The sequence below is a fragment of the Canis lupus genome, chromosome 4 (assembly GCF_003254725.2).
Source record: "Canis lupus dingo isolate Sandy chromosome 4, ASM325472v2, whole genome shotgun sequence".
NCBI classification, from domain to species: domain Eukaryota; kingdom Metazoa; phylum Chordata; class Mammalia; order Carnivora; family Canidae; genus Canis; species Canis lupus.
In genome coordinates, this window is record NC_064246.1 from 36,489,746 (window position 1) to 36,516,755 (window position 27,010).

The 27,010-nt window shown below is 36.6% G+C and overlaps 1 protein-coding gene across 10 annotated transcripts in view; it reads right to left on the reverse strand.

Annotated features, from left to right (window-relative positions):
- The window catches only part of NSD1 (nuclear receptor binding SET domain protein 1), a 154,575-nt gene that overhangs the window by 37,758 nt on the left and 89,807 nt on the right, over positions 1-27,010 (reverse strand). For all 10 annotated transcript variants that reach the window (XM_025434216.3, XM_025434206.3, XM_025434220.3 and 7 more), the window contains 7 exons: positions 18,409-18,533; positions 15,178-15,448; positions 13,870-13,979; positions 11,214-11,280; positions 8,186-8,304; positions 7,139-7,282; positions 4,272-4,395 (listed from right to left, as the gene is read on the reverse strand). In XM_025434216.3, the coding sequence (XP_025290001.1) occupies positions 4,272-4,395; positions 7,139-7,282; positions 8,186-8,304; positions 11,214-11,280; positions 13,870-13,979; positions 15,178-15,448; positions 18,409-18,533 (960 nt within the window). The remainder of the gene's footprint in view (positions 1-4,271; positions 4,396-7,138; positions 7,283-8,185; positions 8,305-11,213; positions 11,281-13,869; positions 13,980-15,177; positions 15,449-18,408; positions 18,534-27,010) is intronic.

The following is a 27,010-nucleotide window of genomic DNA, read 5'->3' on the forward strand; positions in this document are numbered from 1 at the left end:
GTTGGACTTTTGAAATATATAGGTAAACAGAGGCAGAAAACTGGTAACTACTAAGGCTAAATGATAAATACATGAGAATTCTTTATACTGTTCTATTTTTTTTAAATGTCTGAGGATTTTGGTAATATAGAGTTTAAGAATAGGGAAAAAAACAACAAACAACTACCTCTCTCTGAGAGCAATATGATGTATGAGAAAGAGCCCAGGCTTGAGACACAGACCTGAACATAAATCTTGCCTGACACTTGCTGAAAATAGGAAATCATTAAAATAACCCACTTAACCTATAAACAGTAAGATCACTCAGCTAATAACGATTTTAGGACAAAATTTTAATTATGCATTTGAAAACAAGCAAACTACTTACTATCTGATGCCAATATTAAACTGGAATAACCTAAATTATAGTGTGGTCACTCCACATTAGGAAAATAGGGTGAGCTGCAAACATTAAGAAATTATTCCCTTGGGACGCCTGGGTGGCTCAGTGGTTGAGTGTCTGCCTTCGGCTCAGGGCATGATCCTGGAATCCCGGGATTGAGTTCTGCATGTGGCTCCCTGCACAGGGCCTGCTTCTCCCTCTGCCCATGTCTCTGCCTCTTTCATGTATAAATAAATTTAATCTTTAAAAAAGAAAAGAAAAGACTCCCTTCTTACTCAATTCATCTTGACAAAAACTAGGGTAAAATTTCCTACCCTCAAAAATAACAACTCTTTATCTCACATCATATATAAAAATTAATTCAAAAATAGACCTTAGACATAAGAGTGAAACAAACAATAAAATTTTCATTAGAAAGAAAAAAAAGCTTTATGACATTGGGTTATACAAGATTTCTCCAATATGACACCAAAACAAAAGCTCTTAAAAAAAAAAAAAAAAAAACCCTGATGAACCGTTCATTACAATTAAACTTCATTACAATTTTAAAAAGTGCTCTTCAAAAGACACGATTAAGAAAATAAAAACTAATCCACAGATTGGCAGAATAATTTTTAAAGTATGGATCTGATAAGGAACTTGTATCCAGGGTATGTATAATGAGCTCTTAAAACTCAATAAAATAAACAAGCAAACAAAATAAGATGTGAGCAGATATTTTATCAAAGAGGACAGCAAAAAAGCACATTAAAAAGATGCACAGGGACCCCCGGGTGGCGCAGCGGTTTAGCACCTGCCTTTGGCCCAGGGTGCAATCCTGGAGACCCGGGATCGAATCCCACGTCAGGCTCCCGATGCATGGAGCCTGCTTCTCCCTCTGCCTGTGTCTCTGCCTCTCTCTCTCTCTGTGTGACTATCATAAATAAAATTTAAAAAAAATTTTAAAAAAATAGAATGTTCAGGAAAAAAAAAAAAAAGATGCACAATATCTGGGATGCCTGGGTGGCTCAGTGGTTGAGTCTCTGCCTTTGGCTCAGGGCGTGACAAGTCCCACATCAGGCTCCCTGCATGGAGCCTGCTTCTCTTCCCTCTGCCTATGTCTCTGCCTCTCTGTATCCAATGAATAAATAAATAAAATCTTTTTTTTTAAGGATGCACAATATCATCTGTCATTAAGAAATGCACATTAAAACCACAATGAGATACCACTATGCATCTGTATAAATGGCTAAAATTTAAAAGATTGACAACATCAAGTGTTGATGAAGATGTGGAAGAACTGAAACCCTCAAACATTACTAATGAGAATGTAAAATGGTATAAACACTTTGGATGTTTCTTAAAAAGTTAAACATATACCTACCTTGCCATTCCAACCTTAGATACTTAATTTAACACAAGTAAAAAGAAAACGTGTCCATACAAAGACTTGAACGTTCACAGTGGCTTTATTAATAATACCCCAACCTGAGAACATCTCAAATGTACATCAATAGATGAATGAATAATCCAACTGTGAAGCATCTGTACAATGGAATACTACCTAGCAATAAAAAGGAAAGAACTCTGATTGTTACAGCTGAATTCTCTGGTCTTCAGCTATAACAAATAACAGTTCAGCTATAACTATAACCTGCGAAAATGTTGAATCTCAAACTTGCTATGCTGAGGTATGGCTTCACAGGTATATGTAACAAATATGTAGGGATTTAGCAAACTACCCTTGGTGCAATTTATGGTACATCAACTATACCTCAATAAACCTGTTTTAAAAAACAGAATGAACACTGATACACAACATAGACAGGTGTCAAAAACATTAAGCTGAGCAAGGCACAAAAAACTACAGACATTTTGTTCCTCTCATGAAACTCTTTAAAAAAGACAAATCTAATGTTTAGTAGCAGAAAGCAGATCGTTGTTTACCTGAAAAAACTGGGGTGGAGTGAAGGGAATAAGGATCAACTGGGACTAAGTACAAGGGAACTTTCTAGAGTGATGGAAATGGTCTAAATCTTCATTGTAGTTGTGGTTAATCGGTGTATATAAATTTTAGAAAGGCAATCAAAACATACATTAAAACTATTGCATTTTATAGTAATTATACTTCAGTAAGGTTAATTTTTTTTAAATGTCTTTGCCTTAATTTGTTCATAGAAAATCACATTATAATAAAGATTAGCAAAATTGGATTTCTGCATAAAAGGCAAGATCTTTCTAAGATCAGGATAAGAGATATGCACATATCTAAAAATTTTTTTCTAAATTTCATTTGTAGGGCCAGATGGCACTATTTCCCATGATGATCAAAAGGCCACTGCGCAGGAGGCAAAATTAACCCCACCACTATCGTGCCTTCCAGCGTTTGTTCCCACAGTGTGAAAAGTAGTGGCTGAAAGAGGAGATAAAAACTCAATATGACACAGCCACTTATTTTCAATCACAAGTTAATTCTGTCTCATTCTCACAGCAGATACTCTAAACCTACACTCTTTACTCTTCAAGTTAGAAACCACCTTTCCTCCATCATTCTCACTAAAGAAAAAACTTTGGCTTCCTTATCTTGCCTCACAACTCCAAGGTACATTCCTATCTTATCTTTTTGTCTCTTCAAGATTATTCTCTACTGTCTTTGTAACTGTACTCCACTAATTATCCCCTCTTCTGTTGGAGGAATTTATTTCCCTACATGGTTCTTAACATTTATCCTACAAACGCACAAGATGTTCTTCCTCTTGATCCTATAATTTCCTCCCTTCAGCTACTGCCCTCTTTCCCACAGATATCAAACTTCTGTAAAAAGTGTATACTATTATCCATTGGCCATTCAACCAGGTTTAGTGTGGTATCCTCTGGCAGAAAGTCAAGCCTTTTCTCACTGCCAAATATAACAGCCTCTTATCATCCCAGAACGTCCTTAGACTCTTTGCCACATCTGCCCCTGCTAATGATACCCCACTCTCCCTGGATTCACAGTCAACTAGCTCCTCCTCACCCTCAGTAGTTTTCTGATGTGGGCATCCCCTGAGTACTTTTGGTCTTCTTCTCATTCTACAGATGCTTTCTACTTGGGCAGGATCATTCACACTTATGGTTTTAAGGACTTAGAAATGTAATAGCTTTCAGCCCCCATTTTTTCTTACTACTTAAATGCTATAACATTCACATATAATGCTGAAGAAAGAACAATCTCCTTAGCACAGCCTGTGAGGTACTTTACAGGTGGTTCCACCTGACCATTCTTAGTTTCAGACCCAAACTATTTATTCTAACTCTCAAAATGCTCTTTTTCTTTCTTTCTTTTATTTTTTCTGTAAACAGTTTTATTGATGCATGCCAAACGCACAGAAAAGTACAGCATCCTAAGTGTACAGTTCATTTTTTTTTAATCATACAGAAAACAGGCTTATGTAACTGCCACTCAGCTTAAGAAATATAAAACATCACCAGTAATCCAGAAATCCTCCTTGTCACTATCAATGCCTCTTCTCTAAAGCATCTTAAACTCTAAACACACTAACCTATGCCTTCTATTCCCCAAATATTCTATACTTTCATTACTGGACCTTCTGTCCTTCCCCTCCCCATGCCAATATCCGTATCTCTTTTAAAGCCAAATTCAGTTCTCTTCCTCTGTGGAACTGGCTCATCTTTGTTCAATTATCACTTTAAAAGTATCTCTACTACAATCTTTTTTGCACTATATTATACTATCCATTCATTATTCACTTGGTATTCTTTTCTACAAAGATCACACAGCACCTATCTGTGTCTATAGCAATTAGCTCGATATCATAAAAAATTGTCTCCAATAAATGTTGGGAATTTTTCCTGAAAAACTCAAAATTCAAACCATTTCTGAAAGCAAACCCTTCTGTATCTACTTCACCTGTGCGACATTCATTGCAGATAAATTTTCCTCTTGGCATTTCAGTTAATCCAAGGCACTCCAGGTGGAAAGCCCCACAGCACTGAGCCTCACATAACAGCAGCTCACCCAGTTTCTCACAGTTCTGTTAAGAGAAAGAAAACAGGTATGTCTATGAAAAACGGATTTTTAAAGTCCTAAGCAGAAGGCCTTCATGAATGTAAAGATTAAGCAGCAGCTTTCCAAAAAGAAAGCCCACCATTTATTCAGCCAATATTTAGCGATTAATTCCTCTAGGCCAGGTACCACAAAATCTCTGGCTCCCGTGCTTCATATAGTCTAAGGACTGAAATACAAGTAAACAAACAAACAGGAAAGATACCAGATAATGGTAAGCATTAGGTACAGAATTCAAATAGTTACTTTGGCCATTAGGAATGGCCTCTCAGGGTTCTAAACTACAAGTGAGTCAAGTGATCCGACACAAATACCAGGAAGACAAATACAGAAAGTTCACAGATAGGAAAAACCATGTCATGTCTGAGAATCATAAGGAAAGTCAGTGGACTAATGTGAACAAATGCTAGAAGTGGTAGAAGATGAGGTAAGAAAAAGGCAACAGCATGATTGTGTGGCCTTACACATTATGCTACAGATTTTATTCTAATTACAACAGTGTGCCATTGAAGGGCTTTAACAAGGTAAGGCTAAAATCAGATATTCATTTAAAAACAGATCCCTTTGATTACTACACAGAATATGAGTTCAAGAATGAGAAAGGTGAGAACAGTAGCAAAGAGATACTGGTGTGCTAGACTTGGGTTGTAACAGTCCCAAAAGGGCTCTAAAGAAGGTTTAAACAACCTTTGAGATACATCTACAACCATCTCAGAGAGGTTACCTTCCTGAGATGATCTTGTCTAAGACAAGGTGTCATTTATGATAGGGCTTTAGGAAATAAAAATCTGGTTCTGTTGCTTTCAAAATATTCAAAGATTTATGCAAATTCTGCAAATTCCCAATATTTGTTACTTTCACTCCTCTAACATCCTGACTCATTTCCACATAGTGATTAGCAGGAAAATACCAAAAATGAAAAAGAGTCTTATTGTGAAAGACAAGAAAGAGGGGAGGTAGCTAGGCAAGTCTAATATCTTCAAGAACCCAAAGAAACAACAAGTCTTGGCCATTTATAACACCAAAGCTTAAATAAAAAATTGAGTAGGAGAGCTTTGGAGAAAAACATGCCAGGGGCAGCCAGGGAGTAAGAGCAGACAGACCCAAAGGTCTTAATCTATCTATAGTGTAAATTAGTCTCACACTTTGCCTCTTCTGTTATCCCCTACCCACACATAAAAATTGACAAATGCCATAAATATTATTATTTGGTTTTGTATATTCACAATGCAGTGATACCAGCTTTTATGTACATAAACAAATATACCTTCATCATTTAAACAGGAAAACTTCAATTACAGTATATATCAAGGAATGTTTTCAAATTAAACAAATGTTATGGACTAACCCTTTAACTAAGATGACCATGTGGTTCATCTTTCAAACTGATAACCATGTTGAGTGAAAGGAAATGGTATTAATAAATTATACAAAGGTAACAGAATTAAACAAAGAGTGATCCAAATAATCCAGGACCACAAGACAACTACCCTTTAACCATTTGTTGATAATCTTTCTGGCCACATAGTCTTTGAGAACTAACACTGTGTTTGGAGTACTGCTCTGAATATGATCAACCTTCTTTATATAATAGTGAAAATGAAGAAACAAAGAAACAGAGTTGAAATTCTATTGTTCATCATAGCATATTCTGGGTTTGTGTTACTTCATTTTGTAGCTGTTTCAATCAGAAAAAAGAAAAAACCCCTAATATCTTCAGCTTTTTATAGGCCAGCTTTTTAAGAATTTACAAAGGTAAATTAAGCCCATAAAAGGAGAACATAACCAAAAGATCCATTTAATCGACTCTATTCCCAAATCTGATGAAGGCTATTTATAAAGAGGCAACACAACATAGTAGTTAAGATTCTAAACCCAGATTGCTTCAGTTTGAATCCTAGCTTTGCCGTGGGACTATAAGCAAGTTAGGTAACATCTCTGTGCCTCAGTTTCCTCACCTATAAAAATGAGGATAATAACAAGTGATCTACTTTACAATACTCCTTAGGACTAAATGATGCAGTGTTTGTAAAAGTTTTATTTTTTTTTATTTTAAAATTTTATTTTCTTTTATTTATTTTTTTGGGGTGGGGGACAGTAGAGGGAGAGAGAAAATCTTAAGCAGGTTCCATGCCCAGCTCAGAGACAGAGTGGGGCTCAATCGCATGACCCTGTGGTCATGATCGGAGCCACAAGCAATTGTGGGTTGCTTAACCCAGGCATCCCCAGAATATTTATAAGGTGGTAGAAACTCTTGACACATAATAAACACTGTATAAATACCTATTAAATAAATATAAAAAAACAGGTGGTAGGTACTCTAAAGTCATTACTTTAAAGCAAAAGAAATCTCAAACTGAAAATTTCCTTTGCAACATTCCTTAGAAACCCAGAGACTCTCACACCATGTGAGGTATAGGAAAATGATCCTTTTAAGCAATGACAAATTCACCTTCTCCCATCTGTTTCAGGCCTGCTTCAAGGCATTTATTCATGGGCAACAAAGGCAAGTGGTCCAGCAACACTAAATATTTCTTTTTCTTTCTCTTTTTGTGAGGAGGGGAAAGACGGAAATTCTTAAAAGGATAATTTCCATTGGAATCATAGAGGAAAATGTTTACTCTAACCAAGAATGGGTTATCAAGAGATGGAGAAGGCTTCACTTAAAAGACAAGCAAGCAATCAAAATTCAAGTGGGCAACATCTTCTACCTGACAAACATTCTCCTTGAGTGCAGCTCCTCCGCCTCGTTCACCCTGCAGCTTTTTAGATGCCGGCATCCCATGATCGTTCTCTACACTCTCCTCAACAGTCTCCTTGGGGCTTGCAGCCGTTCGGTGTGTCATCAGTTCTCCCTTGCAGAGAAAAAATAATGTCCCACATTTGTATTATTGATGTCTCCTCCATCTGACCCCCTCCCTCTGAGCTGCTATTTGTCTAGCCATTAAGCACTTACAGATGTTCAGCCAATCACGCGGGCGGACTGCATGCAATGTTAGTTCTAACCCTGCTGTGATTGGGCGGGTAGTGGGCGCCTCATGCCCTGCCACTAACTGCTCTGAGGCTGTTCCACTGGAACTTTTTGAGCTGTTCCATTTTAAGGTTTCACTAAGGGAGAGAAAACATTCTTAAGTTTATTTGATTACTTATTTGTCCTTCCAAGATCAGTGTTTCCTAAATAATGCCCCCTTGGGCATTCTATTCAAATTATCCTGGAAAGAAACACTCTGTATCATAATGTGTAATGCTGACCTCACTTGTTCTAATTCTCTTTTAACCTGAGTTGAAAAGCCAGACATAGCATCAATGACTGCAATGATGCTCTATAAGGAAATGGTTTTAAATCTACCTTTGTTTCCTTAAAGCCAATGTTTATAAACATTATTCTAAAATTAAACAGTTTATGGTCTCAAGAAATAAGCAAATGACTTTCCCCTCTAACTGTAGCAGTCTCAACTTTTAAAGGAAAATATGCAAGTTCATTCAGATCATATGGTTACTTGGTATTGTGCTCTCTGGTTTTATAAAAGGCTTACTTCGTGATGAAACAGTTATAAAACTTATGAGACACCTGGAGCATAGGATGTGATCTTTTAAAAAGATCACATCTATAGTTGCCTTATATGTCTTAGAGCTATTAATGAGCTGCTTCAGTAGAACATTATATTCTTAAGTAAACTCAAGGGAAAGGGGAGTGGCCTCTACTGTGAAAAGTAGATTTTCTTTGCAAGGTCAAAAGATGAGGAACTGAGTAATACCTCTGAGCCTGGAGTTTCTTTTGAAGAGTCGTCATTTTTCATTTTTTTACAATGCACCTTGGCTGTAGCATGCCTCTGTCGTTTTCGTTTTCTTGGTTTATCAAATATCTTGGCAGCACCTATAACAGGAAAACATGTGTTACCTGCTGGCTACTCACACATCCAAAAACTCCTATCCTCAACTAAAAGGACCTCACAGAATTATGGAATATTAAGAATTAAAAACCAATCTTGGAGTCCGTTTAATTCCTCAACTTAGTAGATAAAGAAAAAGGCACAGGGAGGAGGAGACTTACCCATGACTATGTAACTAGTTAGGGAAATATCTACATATACAAAAATTCTGTCTCATGAGGATTAAATAGTAAATGAATACATAGGTTAAAGTAATTTCATTTTACATGATTGAAATGAAAGACTTCAGAGTTCCTCAAAGGACTTTACTCTCCTAGAGATGGGGAGAAAATACATTTAGGAGTCAGGAAAAAAAAAAAAAAAAGGAGTCAGGAAAAGATACTAAAATCTAATCTCCACAATTAAAGACAGTAAATCATATCACTATATGATTTAATAATTAAGATAAAAAGCTGAAATACAAAAATCTGGCTTGGGGAAAGGAGAACTCTCCCCCAAAACATTTAGTAGCTTAAAAGATATTCACACAATAATACAATCTTAAACATCCATAATATAAAATAAATATATGATCTCATCTGGCATATTTACATTACCTACTATATATTTGTTATAGAACTATCAAGAGGAATTTGGAGTGATATATCAAAAAATGTTACAAGGTAATTAGGCTAAGTATCAACATGAAGACTAGACTTTGGAAAACTGGCTTAGTACTCTCTTATTGAGACTGCCTGATGGAGACGAAGAAGCTCTGCTATCAAAGCTTCTGTCTATGGCTAAAAGAACTAATATGATAGAAGAATAAAGGTTCGAAGTTCTCAGGAACTCAAACATTTAGATGAAATTTACAAAAGATAAAGTGGAAGCTGTACATTCTACAAAAATTGAACTACAAAAATATAAGAGCTGATATTATTTTGAAAAGTTTTTTTAAAGCAAGCAAGCAAAATAAATAAATAAAGCAAGCAAGCAGACTGCGGAGTCTAGGAAATTATATATGCACACGAGGTTAACATAAGCTAACATATTACTAGATTTATTTACTAGAAAACTTAATAATCACTGGGCCACATTTAAAGATGTGCTCATTGAAGGGGTGCCTGAGTGGCTCAAACAGTTAAACATCTGCCTTCTGCTTAGGTCATGATCCCAGGATCCTGGAATTCAAGCCCTGCACTGGGCTCCCTGCTCAGCAGGGAATCTAATTCTCCCTTTCCCTCTGCCCCTACCCTCCCTCCACTTGTAATGGTTCACTCACTCATGCACTCTCTCTCAAATAAATAAATAAAATCTTAAAAAAAAAAAAAAAGATGCACTCATTTAAGATCACGTGAAGGGGTACCTTGGTGGCTCAGTTAGTTAAGCAACAGCCTTCAGCTCAGGTCATGATCCTGGGGTCCTGGGGTCAAGCCCTGCATCTGGGCTCCCTGCTCAAAAGGGAGTCTGCTTCTCTCTTACCCCTCTGCCCCAACCCCCCTTGGAGGCTCTCTCTCTCTCAAATAAATAACTAAAACCTTAAAAAAAAATTAACACGTATTATAACCTTCCCATGAGAACTACTATAACCAACCCTTTGTTGGCAGACCACATCTGATGCCATGTGCTCAAATTTGGGCTAATATCTCAGAAATGACACTAATCAATAAACAGCACTGGCAGATGAATGATCTAAGTGGTAGAAAGAATTGACATAGAGAAAATCTGGGGTGGAAAACAAGGTGGTAGTATGGCAATGAATTTGATCAGGTCTGGATTTAGTCCTTCAACCCTGCCACCTCTTTCATCTTCGTGTTTTTCTAGAAGATAAGGATAACACGGTTAATACCCTAACTCTCTGTATTGCTTTAGATGGATTAGAAGTTAATAGTCCTAAGCAATGGACTGAGCAAAGGATCTGAGCAAAGAAATGCTCAAATTACAACAATGTGTCTATTACTGAATGAAGGGCTGCCCATTCCTCCTATCAGTAGAACCAAGATCACCATGTATAACTTTCAGAAGTCAGATTCTAATGCCATCTAAAAGATTTCTAAGCACAGGGTGCCTGAGTGGCTCAGTCAGTTAAACATCCAAGTGGCTCAGTCAGTTAAGCAACCAATGCTTGATTTCAGCTCGGGTCATGATCTCAGGATCATGGGAGCCCTGTGTTGGTCTCTGCATTGAGCATAGAGCCTGCTTAGGATTTTCTCTCTCCTTCTCCCTCTGCCCCTCCCTGCTTGCACTCTAAAAAAAGAAAATATATATATAAAGATTTCCAAACCCTTAAAATTTTGAAACCATTACAATGGACCAGGCTCAAATATAAACTCTCTTTTTCAAGGATATGTTCATTCACCAAAGATCATAGATGTGATAAAAGAAACTAAGACTATTTATAAAAGACTGGTTTGTAGGGCTTGTAATTTCCCTCTCAACTCAGATTCCACAATTTCTGTTCTATAGAATAAAATTAAATCAAAGCCAAGAAAGTAATGATTACAGTTGGAAAATCAGTTAATATGAAATTTAAGGAGCTCATTTTTCTTTATTGTTTCTAACATTTCCTTATTCTAATAATTCCATGTAACTAATTTCAGCCTAACACTGAAAATGACCATCCAATTTTCTAGTGTCATACATGTCAGGAAGCATATTTCGAGCAAAGGTTTTCTTTTTTTTAATTTACTTATTTTTAAGTAATCTCTACACCCAACATGGGGCTCAACTCAAGACCCTGAGATTGAGAGTCTCTGCTCTTCCAACTGAGCAAGTCAGGCACTTGTTGGGCATACGAGTCTTAGAAATTGCAACCTCACTTGGTCTTGCTTACATATGGAACAACTTCTATTTAGCTGACAAGGTGCTTCATAGTTACTCTGCACTACATTTTTTAAATCTCAAAAATACGCACCTCCACCGTACTCCCTAGATGCAGCACGTGATTCACTGTCATTCTCCAAATGACCAGCTTCATAACACTACAAGTAAACAAAATGCAACAGATTTACAGATGAACACAAAATAAATAAACTTTATATTACGTGCCAAAAGCTGAACTATTATCACAGATACAGAAACCCTGGCTGTTTTCTAACAATTAAAAAAACAATATTAACAATAATGGGTTGAAATAAAACTACCTGGGGAAAGACATCAAAAAACCAAAAAACACAGCTTCAAAAGACTCAGGGGACAAAAAGACACAGGGACGCCTGGGTGGTTCAGTGGCTGTGCACCTGCCTTCAGCCCAGGGGTAATCCTGGAGTCCCGGGATCGAGTCCCGCATCAGGCTTTCCTGCATGGAGCCTGTGTCTCTGCCTCTCTCTGTGTGTCTCTCATGAATAAATAAATAAAATCTTAAAAACAAAAACAAAAACCTCATACAAACACATCCTCCTAAGGAGGTGGTGGTAGGAGTTAACCAGCAGATACAGAATGGTGCTCTGACTGAAGTAGTAGACAAAGAGAAAGGGTATATTCCCAGAGACCCATCATTGCAGTTCTATTTTCTATCACCCGATATTTAAAATCTATCTTTTTAAAATTGCATTTATGGGCAGCCCGGGTGGCTCAGCGGTTTAGCGCCACCTTCAGCCTAGAGCCTGATCCTGGAGACCCAGGATCGAGTCCCATGTCGGGCTTCCTACATGGAGCCTGCTTCTCCCTCTGCCTGTGTCTCTCTCTCTCTCTTTCTGTGTGTGTGCGTCTCTCATGAATAAATAAATAAAATTTTTTTAAAAATAAAATAAGGGGATCCCTGGGTGGCTCAGCGGTTTAGTGCCTGCCTTTGGCCCAAGGCGCGATCCTTGGAGTCCCGGGATCGAGTCCCACACGTCGGGCTCCAGGCATGGAGCCTGCTTCTCCCTCCTCCTGTGTCTCTGCCTCTCTCTCTCTCTCTCTCTATCATAAATAAACAAATAAATAAATCTATAAATAAATAAATAAATAGATAGATAAAATTGCATTTATAACCATTAGATTTTACACTTATTTGATGAATTCTAAATATTAAAAAATCTTTGAATCGGTGCTCACTTCAGCAGCACATATACCAGAAAGCTCTGAATCATGGAATGTCTTTCTGATTTAATTAGCTATAGATTAATATAAATGAAAGCAACATTAAAACCCAAAACAAAATACTCAGAGTAATTTCCTACACATTATATTCCCCTTATACTAATGCTTAAAAGAATTAGTTCCAGTCCAAGAAAATGTCTTCTACAATAAAAATACTCTTCAACAGGATTAAAACAAAATTTAGTGGCCACAAAAAGTCAACATAAATGCTATTCTTGCTGTAAAGTTCCAAAATTTTAAGGTCAAAACAAGCTAAAATATACCAGTCGATTTCCAAAGGCTCACTATATACGCTAATCAAATCATTAACTTATGTATGTCAACTATATCTCAATAAAACAGGGGAACAAATCATTTACTAAACTGGCCCAAATTCTGATTTTCTTTTAAATTTGTTATTACCTCACCTGTAGCTTAATATAGCAGCCTTACATAATTTATTTTATATAAATACTATTAAATCTATCACCTGATTGCAAATATTCAAATGAATCACAGTTTCCCTGTCCCTTACTATGTACTACTATGTACCTCCTCCAACAATCTTGCCAAGTGGCTAAGATTTGAATAAAACAAAGCCAGGAAAGAAAACACTGCAGAAGAAAACTATCACAGCCTTACTAGGACAGATCTTAGAAGATGGACTTTGAGAAGAACCAAAGAATGAAAGGATATAATGCAGCCATTAAAATGAGGCACAGAAACAAATAAATTTTTACATTTACATGTTAATTCAGATGGATGAATATCTAACAAAAAAAGAAAATCAGGTTCCAGGATTAAATGACAGAAGCCTGTTACAGGTAAGGAAGTAAGTCTAAAAACTCAAATTATTTTTGATTTGAATACAATCAGTATTTTTTCTTTAAAGATAGAAAATTTTAATAGGAAATCTGTGCATCCTAACAACTGAATTTCTAACATATAGCCTGAGTTACTCCTCACACACATGGGAATGGGGAGGTTTCCTAAAAATTAATATTCAGGAAAATAATTTTCTATTTGTATCTACTATTTAATGACGCTTTCTTGGTCAATAAAACCCATACCTCCAAACTCAGAAACTTAAGTTCAAATGTTTCTGCCTGGTTTACAACTGAGCCAAGTCTTTTCTGTGGTGTTAATACAGACATGACAATGGGATAAGAGTTGGTTAGTGGCTTATACAGACAGAAGTAGAAAGCAGTTAAGAGGTTTCTTTCTCCCAGAAAAGAAATGACAACAAACACACACTTTACTCAATCTTAAAAGCTCTTTCCATTTTCATCTGAAAAGAAAATCTAAAATGAACTATAACTCACGTACACACAAATGCAAAATAGCTTCTCAACAGAGGATCTCTTAGACCAAACCAGTGTACTCTGCCATTCTGTAATTTCTATGTATGTGTGCATCAATATTGCTATATATTATCAAGAGATTTGTTTTTAAAATCTCATTATTTCCATATGGTTTAATCATACCATAGAATTGACTAAGATACATACCTTTTTAGAAAGACCAAGATCCCCTTTCTTGGGCATAAATCCCGGGTCTAAATCATTGGATTCAAGAAGTTTCTTAGTTGGTTTTCTTTGACGTTTACTTTCATAATTTCCTGAAATGAATGTATCTTTTCATTAGATGATTCAAAAATTGGGCACAAACTAATTTTTTACAAAAATCTATATGCCACAGAAAAATGAGTCATCATATTTTTTATGTTTTCCTCATCATCTGGGGACGGACAGGATAGGAATGTATTTATTTATTCTAAAATATTAGTTAACATAAAATAGAATAGGAAAACAATTCTCAACACAGGCACAAACTAATGTGAAAATGTCTTTGTATATGTATCATAAAGGGACTAGGGGAGAAATCAAAAGAGCAGAACTATATAATAATTGATTGGTAGTAAAGACAAAAGGAGAAGTGAGGTGGACTAGAGCCTGAATTCTGGGCATAACAGGATCAGGATTAAAATTTTATTCTTCTCCTAAATAAACAAAACACACATTTACTTTGTAGGACTGTTCTTAAGAATATATAAAAGAGCCTAATAACAAAGTCTGGCACATGCCAAATTATGAAATAGTACTACCTATCTTTACTATTTTTAAATTCTTTTTGATTCTGTCTTACTTGATTAATAAGCACAAGTGGATACCTTTTTTTAAAAACACCAACCTAAGCTGTTGTTGGGAATGTAAAAAATAGTTACATCCAAAATCTTCCTTGAGTGACTACAATATTCAAGAATCAGAAGGCAAATTAGAGACCATATGTTTAGATCCAACTCCCACCAGGTGACATGCATAATAAAGAAGGATAAAAGTGAAAAGCAATTGGTAATTGAATTCAAGGGGATATTTACACTTAGCTACTTACAATGTGTCAGGTAATTACATTATAATGTCTATTTTATAAATGAGGACGCAAGTTTAAAAGTTAAACAACTTCCTAAATAACATAAGAATTGTTAGAGCCAGGATCTGAAGCATAAGTTTCATGTGTTTATTAGCATGCAGTGTCCTTCCCCCAAAACCCTGCTATCCTGAGAGTTGACTCACATAGTGGCTGATCAACAATCATGAAGAGTAATAGTAGAGAAAGGAGAGGAGTTTTTAAAACATGTCTTCTAGAAATGCACCACCAATTCATGGTCATTATCTATATCCAATTAGCCAGTACTTTCAGGATTTCCCAGAACAAAAGTGGGTAGTTTGTTATACAGAGATTTCACTATTGGCTTTTTACCACAACATGCTAAAATTGTATCTACTTACATTCTGAGACCCCCAACTTCATCTTACCTGGTGTTTTAACTAGTAACTCCTCAGACTCAAGGATAGGCCGTGGAGACACTTCGGGAGCCACAGGCACAGACAAGGTCAGCTGTGGTAACTCAGCATGTCCACCTCCAAGTTCTGACTGAGCCAAGGGCCCTTCCAAAAATGGAGCCTCCCTTTCAAGAACTGGAGGCTCTTCTTTGGTTGAAATCAAAGAATTCTCATCCACCTGCTTGTTCTGAGCACTAGATCGACATCGGGCTAAAAGGCTTTCCTCTTCACAGCGGGAACTTACCTAAGGACAAAAAGTAAAAGTAGAATCCATAGAACAAAGGTGCTATAATTTCAGTGTCAAAAAGAATAATGCAGTTAAAAATGAAATTCTGACACATGCTACAACATGGATGAACCTTGAAGATACTATACACTAAGTGAAGTAAGCCATACACAAAAGGACAAATACTATATGGTTCTACTTATATTAGGTTTATCTAGAATAATCAAATTCATAGAGACAGAAAATAGAAATGGGGTATTTGGGTGGCTCAAGTCAGTTAAGTGTCTGACTCCTGATTTCAATTCAGGTCATGATCTCAGGGTCACGAGACCAAGCCCCACATCAGGATCTGCACTGGACCCTCTGTCCCTCTTCTCCATATGCTCACTCTCTCTCTCTCTCTCTTAAAAACAACAACAACAACAAAAAAAATAAATAAATAAAGGAAAAGGAAAAGAAAAGAAAATGGTGCTTGCCAGGAGCTGAGGGGAGAGTAGAGTGGAAAATTGTTTGGGTTTTCTTGAGATTTTATTTATTTATTCATGGGGGTTGGACAGAGACATAGGCAGAGGGAGAAGCAGGCTCCCTGCAGGACCCCAGGACCACGACCTGAGCCAAAGACAGATGCTCAACCAATGAGCCACCCAGGTGCCCAAGGAAGTTATTTTTTCATAGGTGGATTTTTAGTTTGGGAATATGAAAAAGTTCTAGAGATGATAGATGATGGTGATGGTTGTACAACAATGTGAATGTACTTAATGACACAGAACTATTATATAAAAGTGTTTATAAATTTTGTTATATATATTTTACTATAAGTTTTTAAAAAGGGAAAAAGTGCAATTGAGATACACTAAAGCTATAAAAATTCTTTAAGGCCATAACAATAATCCTCCCCATTCACATAGATTTCCTAGTATGTCACCAATAAAGCAGCTAATAATGAATTCCTAATGTAAATTAATAAGAAAAGAAATAAGCATTTATGGTGCTTTCATGTATATAAAGACAATAAAGTTGTTCAGTTAATGAGAGTACTTGCCAGCTAATAAAAGTAGAAGAGATAATAAAATCTGTAAATTTTTATTTTGAACTCCTAATGAAATTACTGATACAGGCAAGGTTTCTTTGATATTTTTAAACATAACCAGGGAAATGGTGGACAGAGAAGAGGACATATTTTTGAAGTCAAAGTTACTTACACACATACTGCTGATGCGGTGTTTTTTTTTTTTTTTTTAAGATTCTATCTATCTATCTATCTATCTATCTATCTATCTATCTATCATTTATTTAAAAGATTTATTTTAGAGAACAAGCAAGGAGAGGGAGAAGGAGAAGAAGAGAGAGGCAGAGAAGCAGACTCCCTGCTGAGCACAGAACTTGATGCTGGGCTTGATCTCAGGATTCTGAGATCATGCCCTGAGCCAAAACCAAGAGTCAGACACTAAACCAACTAGCCACCCAGGCACTCCCACATACTGCTCCTTGATCAAAAGGAACAAAATATAACCTAAAAGAGAGGAAATCCATCAGGACCTGTGAACAACTTTTAATGTCATGCAATAAATGACACAAAAGGACCTATAATCTAATCTAGCTAAAGCTGTTTCACTTGAATCCATCAAATTGTTAGTTATAATTTCCACATAAGAAGGAAGATAGAGAATAGTTTAGTGACAACAGTGAAGAAGCAATCATACATATCTAGAAAGGGGACACTATAAGGGTATCGCTCTTACTTAGATAGAGTCATGAAAAAAAGGGGGACTGTTTTAGATTTAAATAAATTTAAGAAATGTAACAACCAGATATAATGTGTAGTCCTAGAAAGAATAAGCCAAATGTAAAGTTAGAGGACAAATAAGGAAATTCGAATACAGATTTGTTATTAGATAATCTAAACTGATCTTAAGATGCAGTAAAGTTACAAAAAAGAAAAGAAAAAAAAAGACAAAGTAAAATCATTTCTGAAGGAAAATATTCTATTTTTTAGAGGTGCATATTATTTAGGGATAGAAAATAAAATGTCTCTAATTTACTTTAAAGTAACAGAGCTTTAATAAATTGAATTCAGGGATGCCTGGCTGGCTCAGCTGGAAGTGCATGCAAATCCTGATCTCGGGTCATGAGTTTGAGCCCCAAGTTGGATATAGAGATTACTAAATAAAAATTCAAAAAAACAACTGAATTAAAAAATAAAGCAAATAAGGATAACACTTGTTTAAAAAATTACAATCCGGGATCCCTGGGTGGCGCAACGGTTTAGCGCCTGCCTTTGGCCCAGGGCGCAATCCTGGAGACCCGGGATTGAATCCCACGTCAGGCTCCCTATATGGGGCCTGCTTCTCCCTCTGCCTATGTCTCTGCCTCTCTCTCTCTCTCTGTATGACTATCATGAATAAATAAATAAAATTTAAAAAATATATATTTGCTCTTTCCTCATTTAAAAAAAAATTACAATCCTGGGGTACCAGGTGGCATAGTCAGTTGAGCCTCCGACTCTTGGTTTTGTTCAGGTGGTGATCTGAGGGTCATGAGATCAAGTCCCATATGGGGCTCTGTGCTCAGAATGGAGTCTCTTCAGATTCTCGCTCCCTCTCTTGCTCTGCCCCTCCCCTGTATGCTCTTTCTCAAATAAATCCTTAAAAAAATTTAAAAATATGATGCTACCATATTTTATATTCTATGATTTTAATAAATATTTTATCATAATAGTATTCCTAAATCACTACTCTTTGAAAGCAAAGGGAGAAAAAAAGTTATACATGCACATACTACACACAGTGCATAGACTCATTAATACATTTCCTGCATATTCTAAGTATTGTGCCAGAAGCTGGAGATTAAAAAAATGGAAAAAGTAAAATACAAGTTAAGGTAAATATTGTCCCATACAGACAAAACATGATATTGAAGATAAAACTCCAATATCCTAAAAGTATTGATGAAAAGACTGTTGAAATGTTGAAACATACCTTGTGCACCTGTTCCTGTACCTTCTTTTGTTTTTTCTTAGGAGCAAATATCTGATCATATTCTTCTGTATATTCCAGAAGCCACTTGCTTGGCTTCCTAAGGCGTTTCTTCTCTGACCGCACAGCTAAAAGAGAAACAACTTCATATTAACCAAAAAGTTAGAGGAAAGCCTACTGCTTTCATGCAACTATCTCTACACTATCAAAGGTAGAGAGACGAGAAATTCTCAAAAAAACTCTGCTTAAGCTCCAAGAGGCTAAAAGCAATTTCCTATGATTTATCATATGCAAAAGTTAAGAAAAGAGACTTTTGTTGCTCTTATACAAAGCCCATATGAAGTTATGGGAAAATTTTTGAAAAAAGATAAAATTGAAACTAACTATAGTGTCCCACAGTGACAGAAACAGCTAACATTAAAATATGGTCTAAATCAAGCATATTCATCAAATATATCATAAATTATTTTAATAACATCTCTCTGGAATAACATGTGTTTAGAATACCAGACAGATATTCAGACAGAATATTTACCTAATCACTACTACCATACCATGTGAATTTCAAAAGCACTTTACACACACTTAATGCCATGGCTGTGACTTGAGTTTCACATTAGAAAACTAAAGAAGGAAAGAAGGAAAGAAGGAAAGAAAGAAGGAAAGAAGGAAAGAAGGAAAGAAAGAAGGAAGGAAGGAAGGAAGGAAGGAAGGAAGGAAGGAAGGAAGGAAGGAAGGAGAGAGAGAGAGAGAGAGATAGAGAGAGAGAGAGAAAGAAAGAAAGAAAGAAAGAAAGAAAGAAAGAAAGAAAGAAAGAAAGAAAGAAAGAAAGAAAGAAAGAAAGAAAGAAAACTAAGGACTCTTTCTCAACAGAATCACTAAAAATTATAATTATACCATTACCTCAATAACATAAAAAGTATATGGCATGTATGCCAAAGACAGAAAGTAAGATAAAAATAAAGAGCTTGGAGTACCTTTTAAGCAAAAAAATTATGTTTTATTTTTTAAAAGATTTTATTTATTTATTCATAAGAGGCACAGAAAGAATGAGAGGAAGAGACACAGGCAGAGGAAAAGCAGGCTCCCTGCAGGGAGCCCAACGTGGGACTCCATCCTGGGTCTCCAGGATCACATCCTGGGCTGAAGGCGGTGCTAAACCACTGAGCCACCTGGGCTGCCCATTTACCATGTTTTATTGTCAAATTCTCAAAGTACATTTTTCTTTGAATTAATGGTAAAATAAATACTATAAATTCCAAATAAAATCTCCCAGTTTAACAAGCTATAATCATTTTATAAGATCTTTGGGAGCAAAAGCTAATACACACAGAATGTAGGACATAGTGTACTTGAGAAGCAAGAAGTAGTTCATGACATAATGGCCTCCGAGGAAACTACTTATGCCTCAGTTGAATGAGGAACACTGGTGTTCTCTCAATCAAAAAAATGCAAAAGTTGAGACCAAAAGGAAAAAATAAAATCATGGGAACAGTAAGTTTGGCAAAGGATTTTACTCCTTCAATAGCACATATGGAAACACAGCATAAAACTGTATTAGGATTAGATTTGAAAAACAATTTTCTGGGACGCCTGGGTGGCTCAGCGGTTGAGCATCTGCCTTCAGCTCAGGGCGTGATCCCAGAGTTCTAGGATCCAGTACCGCATCAGGCTCCCTATTGAGGAGCCCTCTCTGCCTTCTCCCTCTGCCTGTGTTTCTGCCTCTCTCCCTCTCCCTCTCTTTGTGTCTCTCATGAATAAATAAAATCTTTAAAAAGGGTGGGGAGGAGCCTGGGGAGCATCTGCCTTCAGCTCAGGGCATGATCCCAGGTCCAGGGATGGAGTTGCGCATCAGGCTGGGAGCAAGGACCCTGCTTCTCCCTCTGCCTGTGTCTCTGTCTCTCTCTCTCTCTGTGTGACTATCATTAAGAAAAAAAAAATTTTTTTTTGCAAAGCACTGACGAGACTGAAGAACTACAAACCAAAAACTAACAAAGTAATAACCTAGAGAAATAAATACAGCACTGAAATGGATTTTGTCCTGAGGGCTTTTTTTGTGATCCCGTTAATAAAGTATAAAGAGCAAAAGTTTAAAAGAGAATAAACTAGGGGGGCAGCCCAGGTGGCTCAGTGGTTTAACGCCACCTTTGGCCCAGGAAGTGATCCTGGAGACCCGGGATCGAGTCCCATGTCAGGCTCCCTGCATGGAGCCTGCTTCTCCCTCTGCCTGTGTCTCTGCCTCTCTCTCTCTCTTTCATGAATAAATAAATAAAATATTTTTTAAAAAGAGAGAGAATAAACTAGGGCCCCAAAGGACTCTATTCCCAGAGTTACAATGAAGCAAAAGTACACCATGCCAAACTTCCAAAAGATCACAAGGAAAGGTGCTTTGGCACAAAGCAGAAGGGAAGCAAGAAGGTGAATAAATCCTTGAGAAGCTGTGACTGGTCCTCCTGTGGATTTGCAGCTCCCATAGGAAAATCAATCAATGTAATTAATACATCATGTTAAAAGACTAAAGGGTATATATAAAAAGGAATGATCATCTCGACAAAGAAAAACCATCTAACACATGAGGTATATAAGGGAACTTTCTTAAACTGAAAGGCCATCTTTCAAAGTCATAGCTAACATCACAGTTAATGGTGAAAGACTGGATGCTTGCTTTCTCCCTAAGATCAGGAATAAGACAAGAGAATGCCTGTTCATTCTACTTATGCTTAACACTGCACTGGAAGCTTTAGCCAGGGCAACTGGGCAAGGAAAAAGTAAATAAAAGACACCCAGATCAGAAAGGATGAAGTAAAACTATCTCTATTAGTTGATGAAATGATCATGTATATAGAAAATCCTAAGGAATTCAGAATAAAACAATTAGAACCCAAAAAAAGGTGTTCAGGAAAGATGCAACATGCAAAAAACAATGTACAAATATCAACTGTATTGCTGTATACTTGCAGTAAGCAACTTAATAAAATTAAGAAAACCATTTCGTTTATAACAGCATCAAAAAAGAATAAAATTTTTAAACAATAAAATACTTAGGAATAAATTGAACAAGAGAAGCACAAGAGTTATACACAGAAAACTATAAAATATCATTGAAATAAATGAAACACAACTAAATTAATAGAAAGCCATCCTTTGTGTATAGCTTAGAAAAACTTAATATTGTTAACAATGGCAACACTGCCCAAACTGACATACAGATCCAGTATAATCCTTAACAAAACCCAGCTGGCTTTTTTGCAGAAGTTAACACTGGTCCTAAAATTAAAATGGAAATGTGAAAGATCCAGAAAACCCAAACAATCTTGAAAATAAAGTTGGAGGACTCACACTTTCCAATTTCAAAACTATAATTAGTTACTATAAAAATAGGGTAATTAACACTTTGTGGTACTGACATAAAGACAAGGCACATAAATCAAAAGAAAGGAGTTGGGGGCCCAGAAATAAATCATCACATTTATGGTCAAATGATTTTCAGCTAAGATGCCAAGACCATTGGGGCACCTGAGTGGCTCAAATGGTTGACATCTGCCTTTGGCTCTAGTGGTGATCCTGGAGTTCTTGGATTGGGTCTGGCATCAGGATGGTCTCTGCCTATGTCTCTGCCTCTCTCTCTCTCTGTGTCTCTCTCATGAATAAATAAATAAAATCTTGAAAGAAAAAAAAAAGATGCCAAGACCATTCAATGGGAAAAGAATATTCTTTTTAATATAAATGGTGCTGAGAAAACTGGATTAGGCAATAGTTACTCAAACATGACTCCAAAAGCACAAGCAACCATGGAAAACACAAGCATACTTTTTATCAAAATGAAAAACATCTGTGCTTCAAAATAATTAAACCCACTAAATGGGAGAAAATATTTGTGAATCATATACAATAATACATCTATACCATGTAAAGAATTATTACAATTCCACCAATAAAAAATAAATTTATTATTAAAAAAAAGAATTCTTACAATTCAGTAATAATAACAAAAAAAAAACAGCCCAATTAAAATCCAGCAAAGGATCTGGACAGACGTTTCTCCAAAAGATTTATATGAGACCACTAAATACATGAAGAGGTGCTCAATATCAATAGGCATTAGGGAAATGCAAACCAAATCACAATAATGAAATACCACTTGACACTGACTAGGACAGGTATTTCAAATAGGTGTGAGTAAAGCGGTAGAAACTAGAACCATCATATATTGCTAATATGAACATAAAATCGCAAAACACCTTTGGCACAACATTTTGACAGTTCTTCAAAAGTTTTATGTATATAGTTACCAAATGACTCAGCAATTCAGCTAAATATATCAACAGTAGAAGTGAAAACATACCCACCACAAAACACTGCAAACAAATGTTCAATTAATATCATTACTCATAAAAGCCAAAAAGTAGAAACAACTCAAATATCTATCAGTTGATTAAAGAATAAATAAAATATGATTTGTTCATAAAATGTAGTATTATTTGGCATTAAAAAACATGAAACAGGGGTGCCTGGTTGTGATCTCAGGGTCTTGGGTTGGAGCCCTGCATAGGGCTCTGAGCACAGCTGTAAGGCTCCTGGGAGTTGCTCTCACTCTGCCCCTCCTGCTTATGCACATGTGTGCTTTCCCTCACTCTCTCTCTAAAAATAAATAAATCTTAAAAAAAAAAAAAGTCATGAAGAGTGGTAACAGCAATATGGCAGAGTTGGAAGACCCTATACTATTTCCCTCACAGAGACACCAAAGTAACAATAGATTCATCAAAATACCTTTTTGAGTACTCTAGAAATCAGTTATAAAGTTGCAGTACCCCGAGGCAAGTTCAAAGACAAGGCCTATGGCGTTGAAATGGGTTAAAAAGGAGCCAATTTACTTTATTGAGATTGCCACTCCCAATGCAAGCACTGATTGAGCTCCCCTGATGGAGTTGGGGGTGGGGAGCTTGTGTCCAACATACCACCTTTTCACAGGGTTGCCCGACATAAGTCTGCTTAATACAACTGGGACCACTGACAGAACCCACACAGTTTAGATTCCTGAGGGCTGCTGAAAACAAGACAAAGAATGCCCAGCATGCTGAGTAACCAGATGGCTTGCGATAAGGGAGCCAAAGGCCAGCATAGAGTGGTGAGATCAGGAGAAGGTACTAAACGTATGCTTCTCTGTACAAAAAAAAAAAAAAGGTTCAAGAGTGGAACTAACATTTGGCAATCTGGATTTCTAGAGAACTGCCTGAGAGACAAGAGACTACTATCTATCTTGCCTGCTTTTGAGAGCAAATGGGGAGCCAGTACTCTGCATACCTGGGAGCCACTGAGAATGAAGAATGGGAAAGATTGTTACAGTAATACAAGTAAACCTTCAGTACTGTAGCAAAACATTAGAGGGAGATTACAAACCCTTGAAAAGAAATGGACAGACTTCCCTAATTAGGATAAACCTAGAGAAGTCCACCCTCCAAAAAAGGATCTGGAGGTTCCCAGAAAATCTCTAACTGAGGTGATTGGTGAAAGCTTATCCATGTCTGAAGCCAATCCCTAAAGACCAAAAGTGGTTGTTATTCAAATGAATACAACTCAGGGGATAAAAAAAATCACCAAGTATACATAGAAACGAGGAAACTTGGCCCTAATCAAAGGGTCAAAATAGGGCACCTGGTTGGCTCAGTGGTTGAGCATCTGCCTTTGGCTCAGGTCGAGATCCTGCAGATGTGATCCTGCAGATCGGGTTCCCCGCAGGGGGCCTGCTTTTCCCTCTGCCTATGTTTCTGCCTCTCTATTTCTCTCATGAATAAAAATAAAATCTTCAAAAAAAAAAAAAAAAAGGTCAAAAGAAATCTCCAGGGGCACATGGTTGGCCCAGTCGGTTAAGCAAGCATACAAGTTTTTATTTCAGCTCAGGTTGTGATCTCAAGTACAGAGTCTGCTTGTCCTTCTTCCTCCCCCACCCCTCATGCTCACTCTTTCAAATAAATGAATAAAATCTTTGAGATAAAACAAAACAAACAAAATCTCCAGAAACCAATCACACAAAGTAACAGAGCTCTATGAATTATCAGAGAAAAAATTCAGAATAAGTCTTAATGCTCAATGATCTGCAAAAGAACACAGAAAACTAAAAGGAATCAAGAAAATGGTAACATGAACAAATAAGAGTATCAACCAAGAGTGACCATCAAAAAAAAAAAAAAGAAAAGAAAAGAAAAACAGGAGCTCTGGAGCTAAAGAAGACTAGGACTGAACTGAAAATTTCACTACTAGAGAGATTCAAGAGCAGACTTAAGCACCGGACAGAATTAGCAAACATAAAGACAAGACATTTGAAATTATCAAACCAGAGAAGGAAAAGAAAGAATAAGAAAACTAAAACATACAGGATTTATGAATACAAGCAAGTGGACCAATACACACATTACAGAAGTTCCAAAAGAGGGACACTTGGGTGGCTCAGTTGGTTAAGCATCTATCTGCCTTTGGCTTGGATCATGACCTGGAATTAAGCCCAGCATTGGGCTCCCTGCTCAGTGGGGAGTCTGCTTCTCCTTCTGCTCCTTACCCTGTTTGTGCTCTCTCTCTTTCTCTCACTCTCTCTCTCAAATAAAAAAAATCTTGAAGAAGAAGAGGACAACGAAGTTGTTCCAAAAGGAGAAAAGAGAATTGGGCAAAGAGCTTATTTCAATGAAAAAGGGCCAAAAACATCTAAATCCAAGGAGGGAAATGAACATCCAAACTCAGAAACTCACTCAAGATCTACAACCAGGATGAACCCAAGAGGCCCACCAAGACACATTATAATCAAACCATCAAATGACAAAGAGAATCTTGAAAGCAGCAAGAAAAGCAACTAGTCAGGCACCTGGGCGGCTGGTTGGTTAAATGTCCAACTCTTGATTTCAGCTCATTTCAGCTCAGGATTTTAAGATCAAGCCCTGCATCTGTCACCATGCTGGGCACAGAGCCTGCTTAAACCCCCCGCCTCGGCACCCCAACTGGCACTCCCTATAGAAAAAAACAAAAAACCCACATATACTTGGAAGATAACAATTACAAATACATGAGCATACAGCATCAGAGCACCCAAATAAATGCATGAAGCAGACACTGACAGAATTGACAGGAGAAATAGTCAAACGATAATAAATAGGGTATAATATCTGGCTTTCAATAATGGATATAATAACCACACAGAAGATCAATACAAAAATCAGAATCTGAACATCGTGATTTATCAAACCAAATAAACCTAACAGACATACACAGAATACTCATTGTACCTTACAATAGCAAAATACACATTCATCTTAAGCACACATGAACGGTTTTCCAGGATAAATCACAACAGACCACCAATCAAGTCTTACAAATTTAAGAAGATGACAAATACCATGTATCTTTTCCAATCACAATGGGCTGGAACTATAGCATTTGAAAATCTGCTATAAACAAATTCACAAATATATGGAAATCAACACACTCTTGAACAACCAATGTGTTGTGTGTTGAAGGAAGTCCCCAGAAAACTTAGAAAAAGTATTAGACAAATATGAAAACATAATATACCTAAATTTATGGGGTCCAGTAAAGGAAATACTGAGAGAAGTCTGTATCAGGAAGCAACTACATTAAGAAAAAAGATCTCAAATCAATAACCTAATTTTTACACTTCAGGCAGTAAGAAAATGAATAAACCCAAAGTTGGGAGAAAGAAGGAAATAATATTAGAGCAAAAATAAACAAAATAGAAAATTAAAAACAAAATTAAAAATATCAAGAAGGCTAAGCACTGATTTTTTTTAATGATCAATAAAATTGGAAAGTCTTCAGCTACACTGACTAAGGAAAAAAGACACAAATACTAAAACCAGAAATTAAAGAAGACTTATTTCAACTGTTACCACAGAAGCAAAAAAATTGTGAGAGGCTACTATAAACAACTGCCTGCCAACAAACTGGATAACTTAGAAGAAATGGATAAATTCCTAGAACTCTACCAAGCATCTAAAAAGAATTAATGCCTGGATCTCTGGGTGGCTAAGTGGTTTAGCACCTGTCTTTGGCCCAGGGCGTGATCCCGGAGTCCTGGGATCGAGTCCCTTGTCAGGTTCCCTGCATGGAGCCTGCTTCTCCCACCGCCTGTGTCCCTGCCCCCGCTCCGCCCTCTGTGTCTCTCATGAATAAATAAATAAAATCTTTAAAAAAAAATTTTTTTTAAGAATTAATGCCAAACCTTGTCAAACTCTTCCAAAAAACTGAGAATATTTCCAAACTCATTTTATGAGGTGAGCATTATTCTCAAATCAAAGACAAACAAATATACTTAAAAACAAAAGTAAATCAGTATTTCTTATGAACACTGCTACAAAAATCCTCCACAAATATTAGCAAACTGAATTCAACAGCAGCACACTAAAATGATTACACATCATGACCAAGTGGGATTCACCCCTGGGATGGAAAGATAATTGAACATATAAATAATAAATGTAATACATATGTTGCCAAGATGAAGAAAATCACATGACCGTCTCCACTGATACAGAAGGGCTTAACAAAATTCAACATTTTTTTTAAGATTTTGTTTATTTATTTGAGAGAGCGAGTGAGA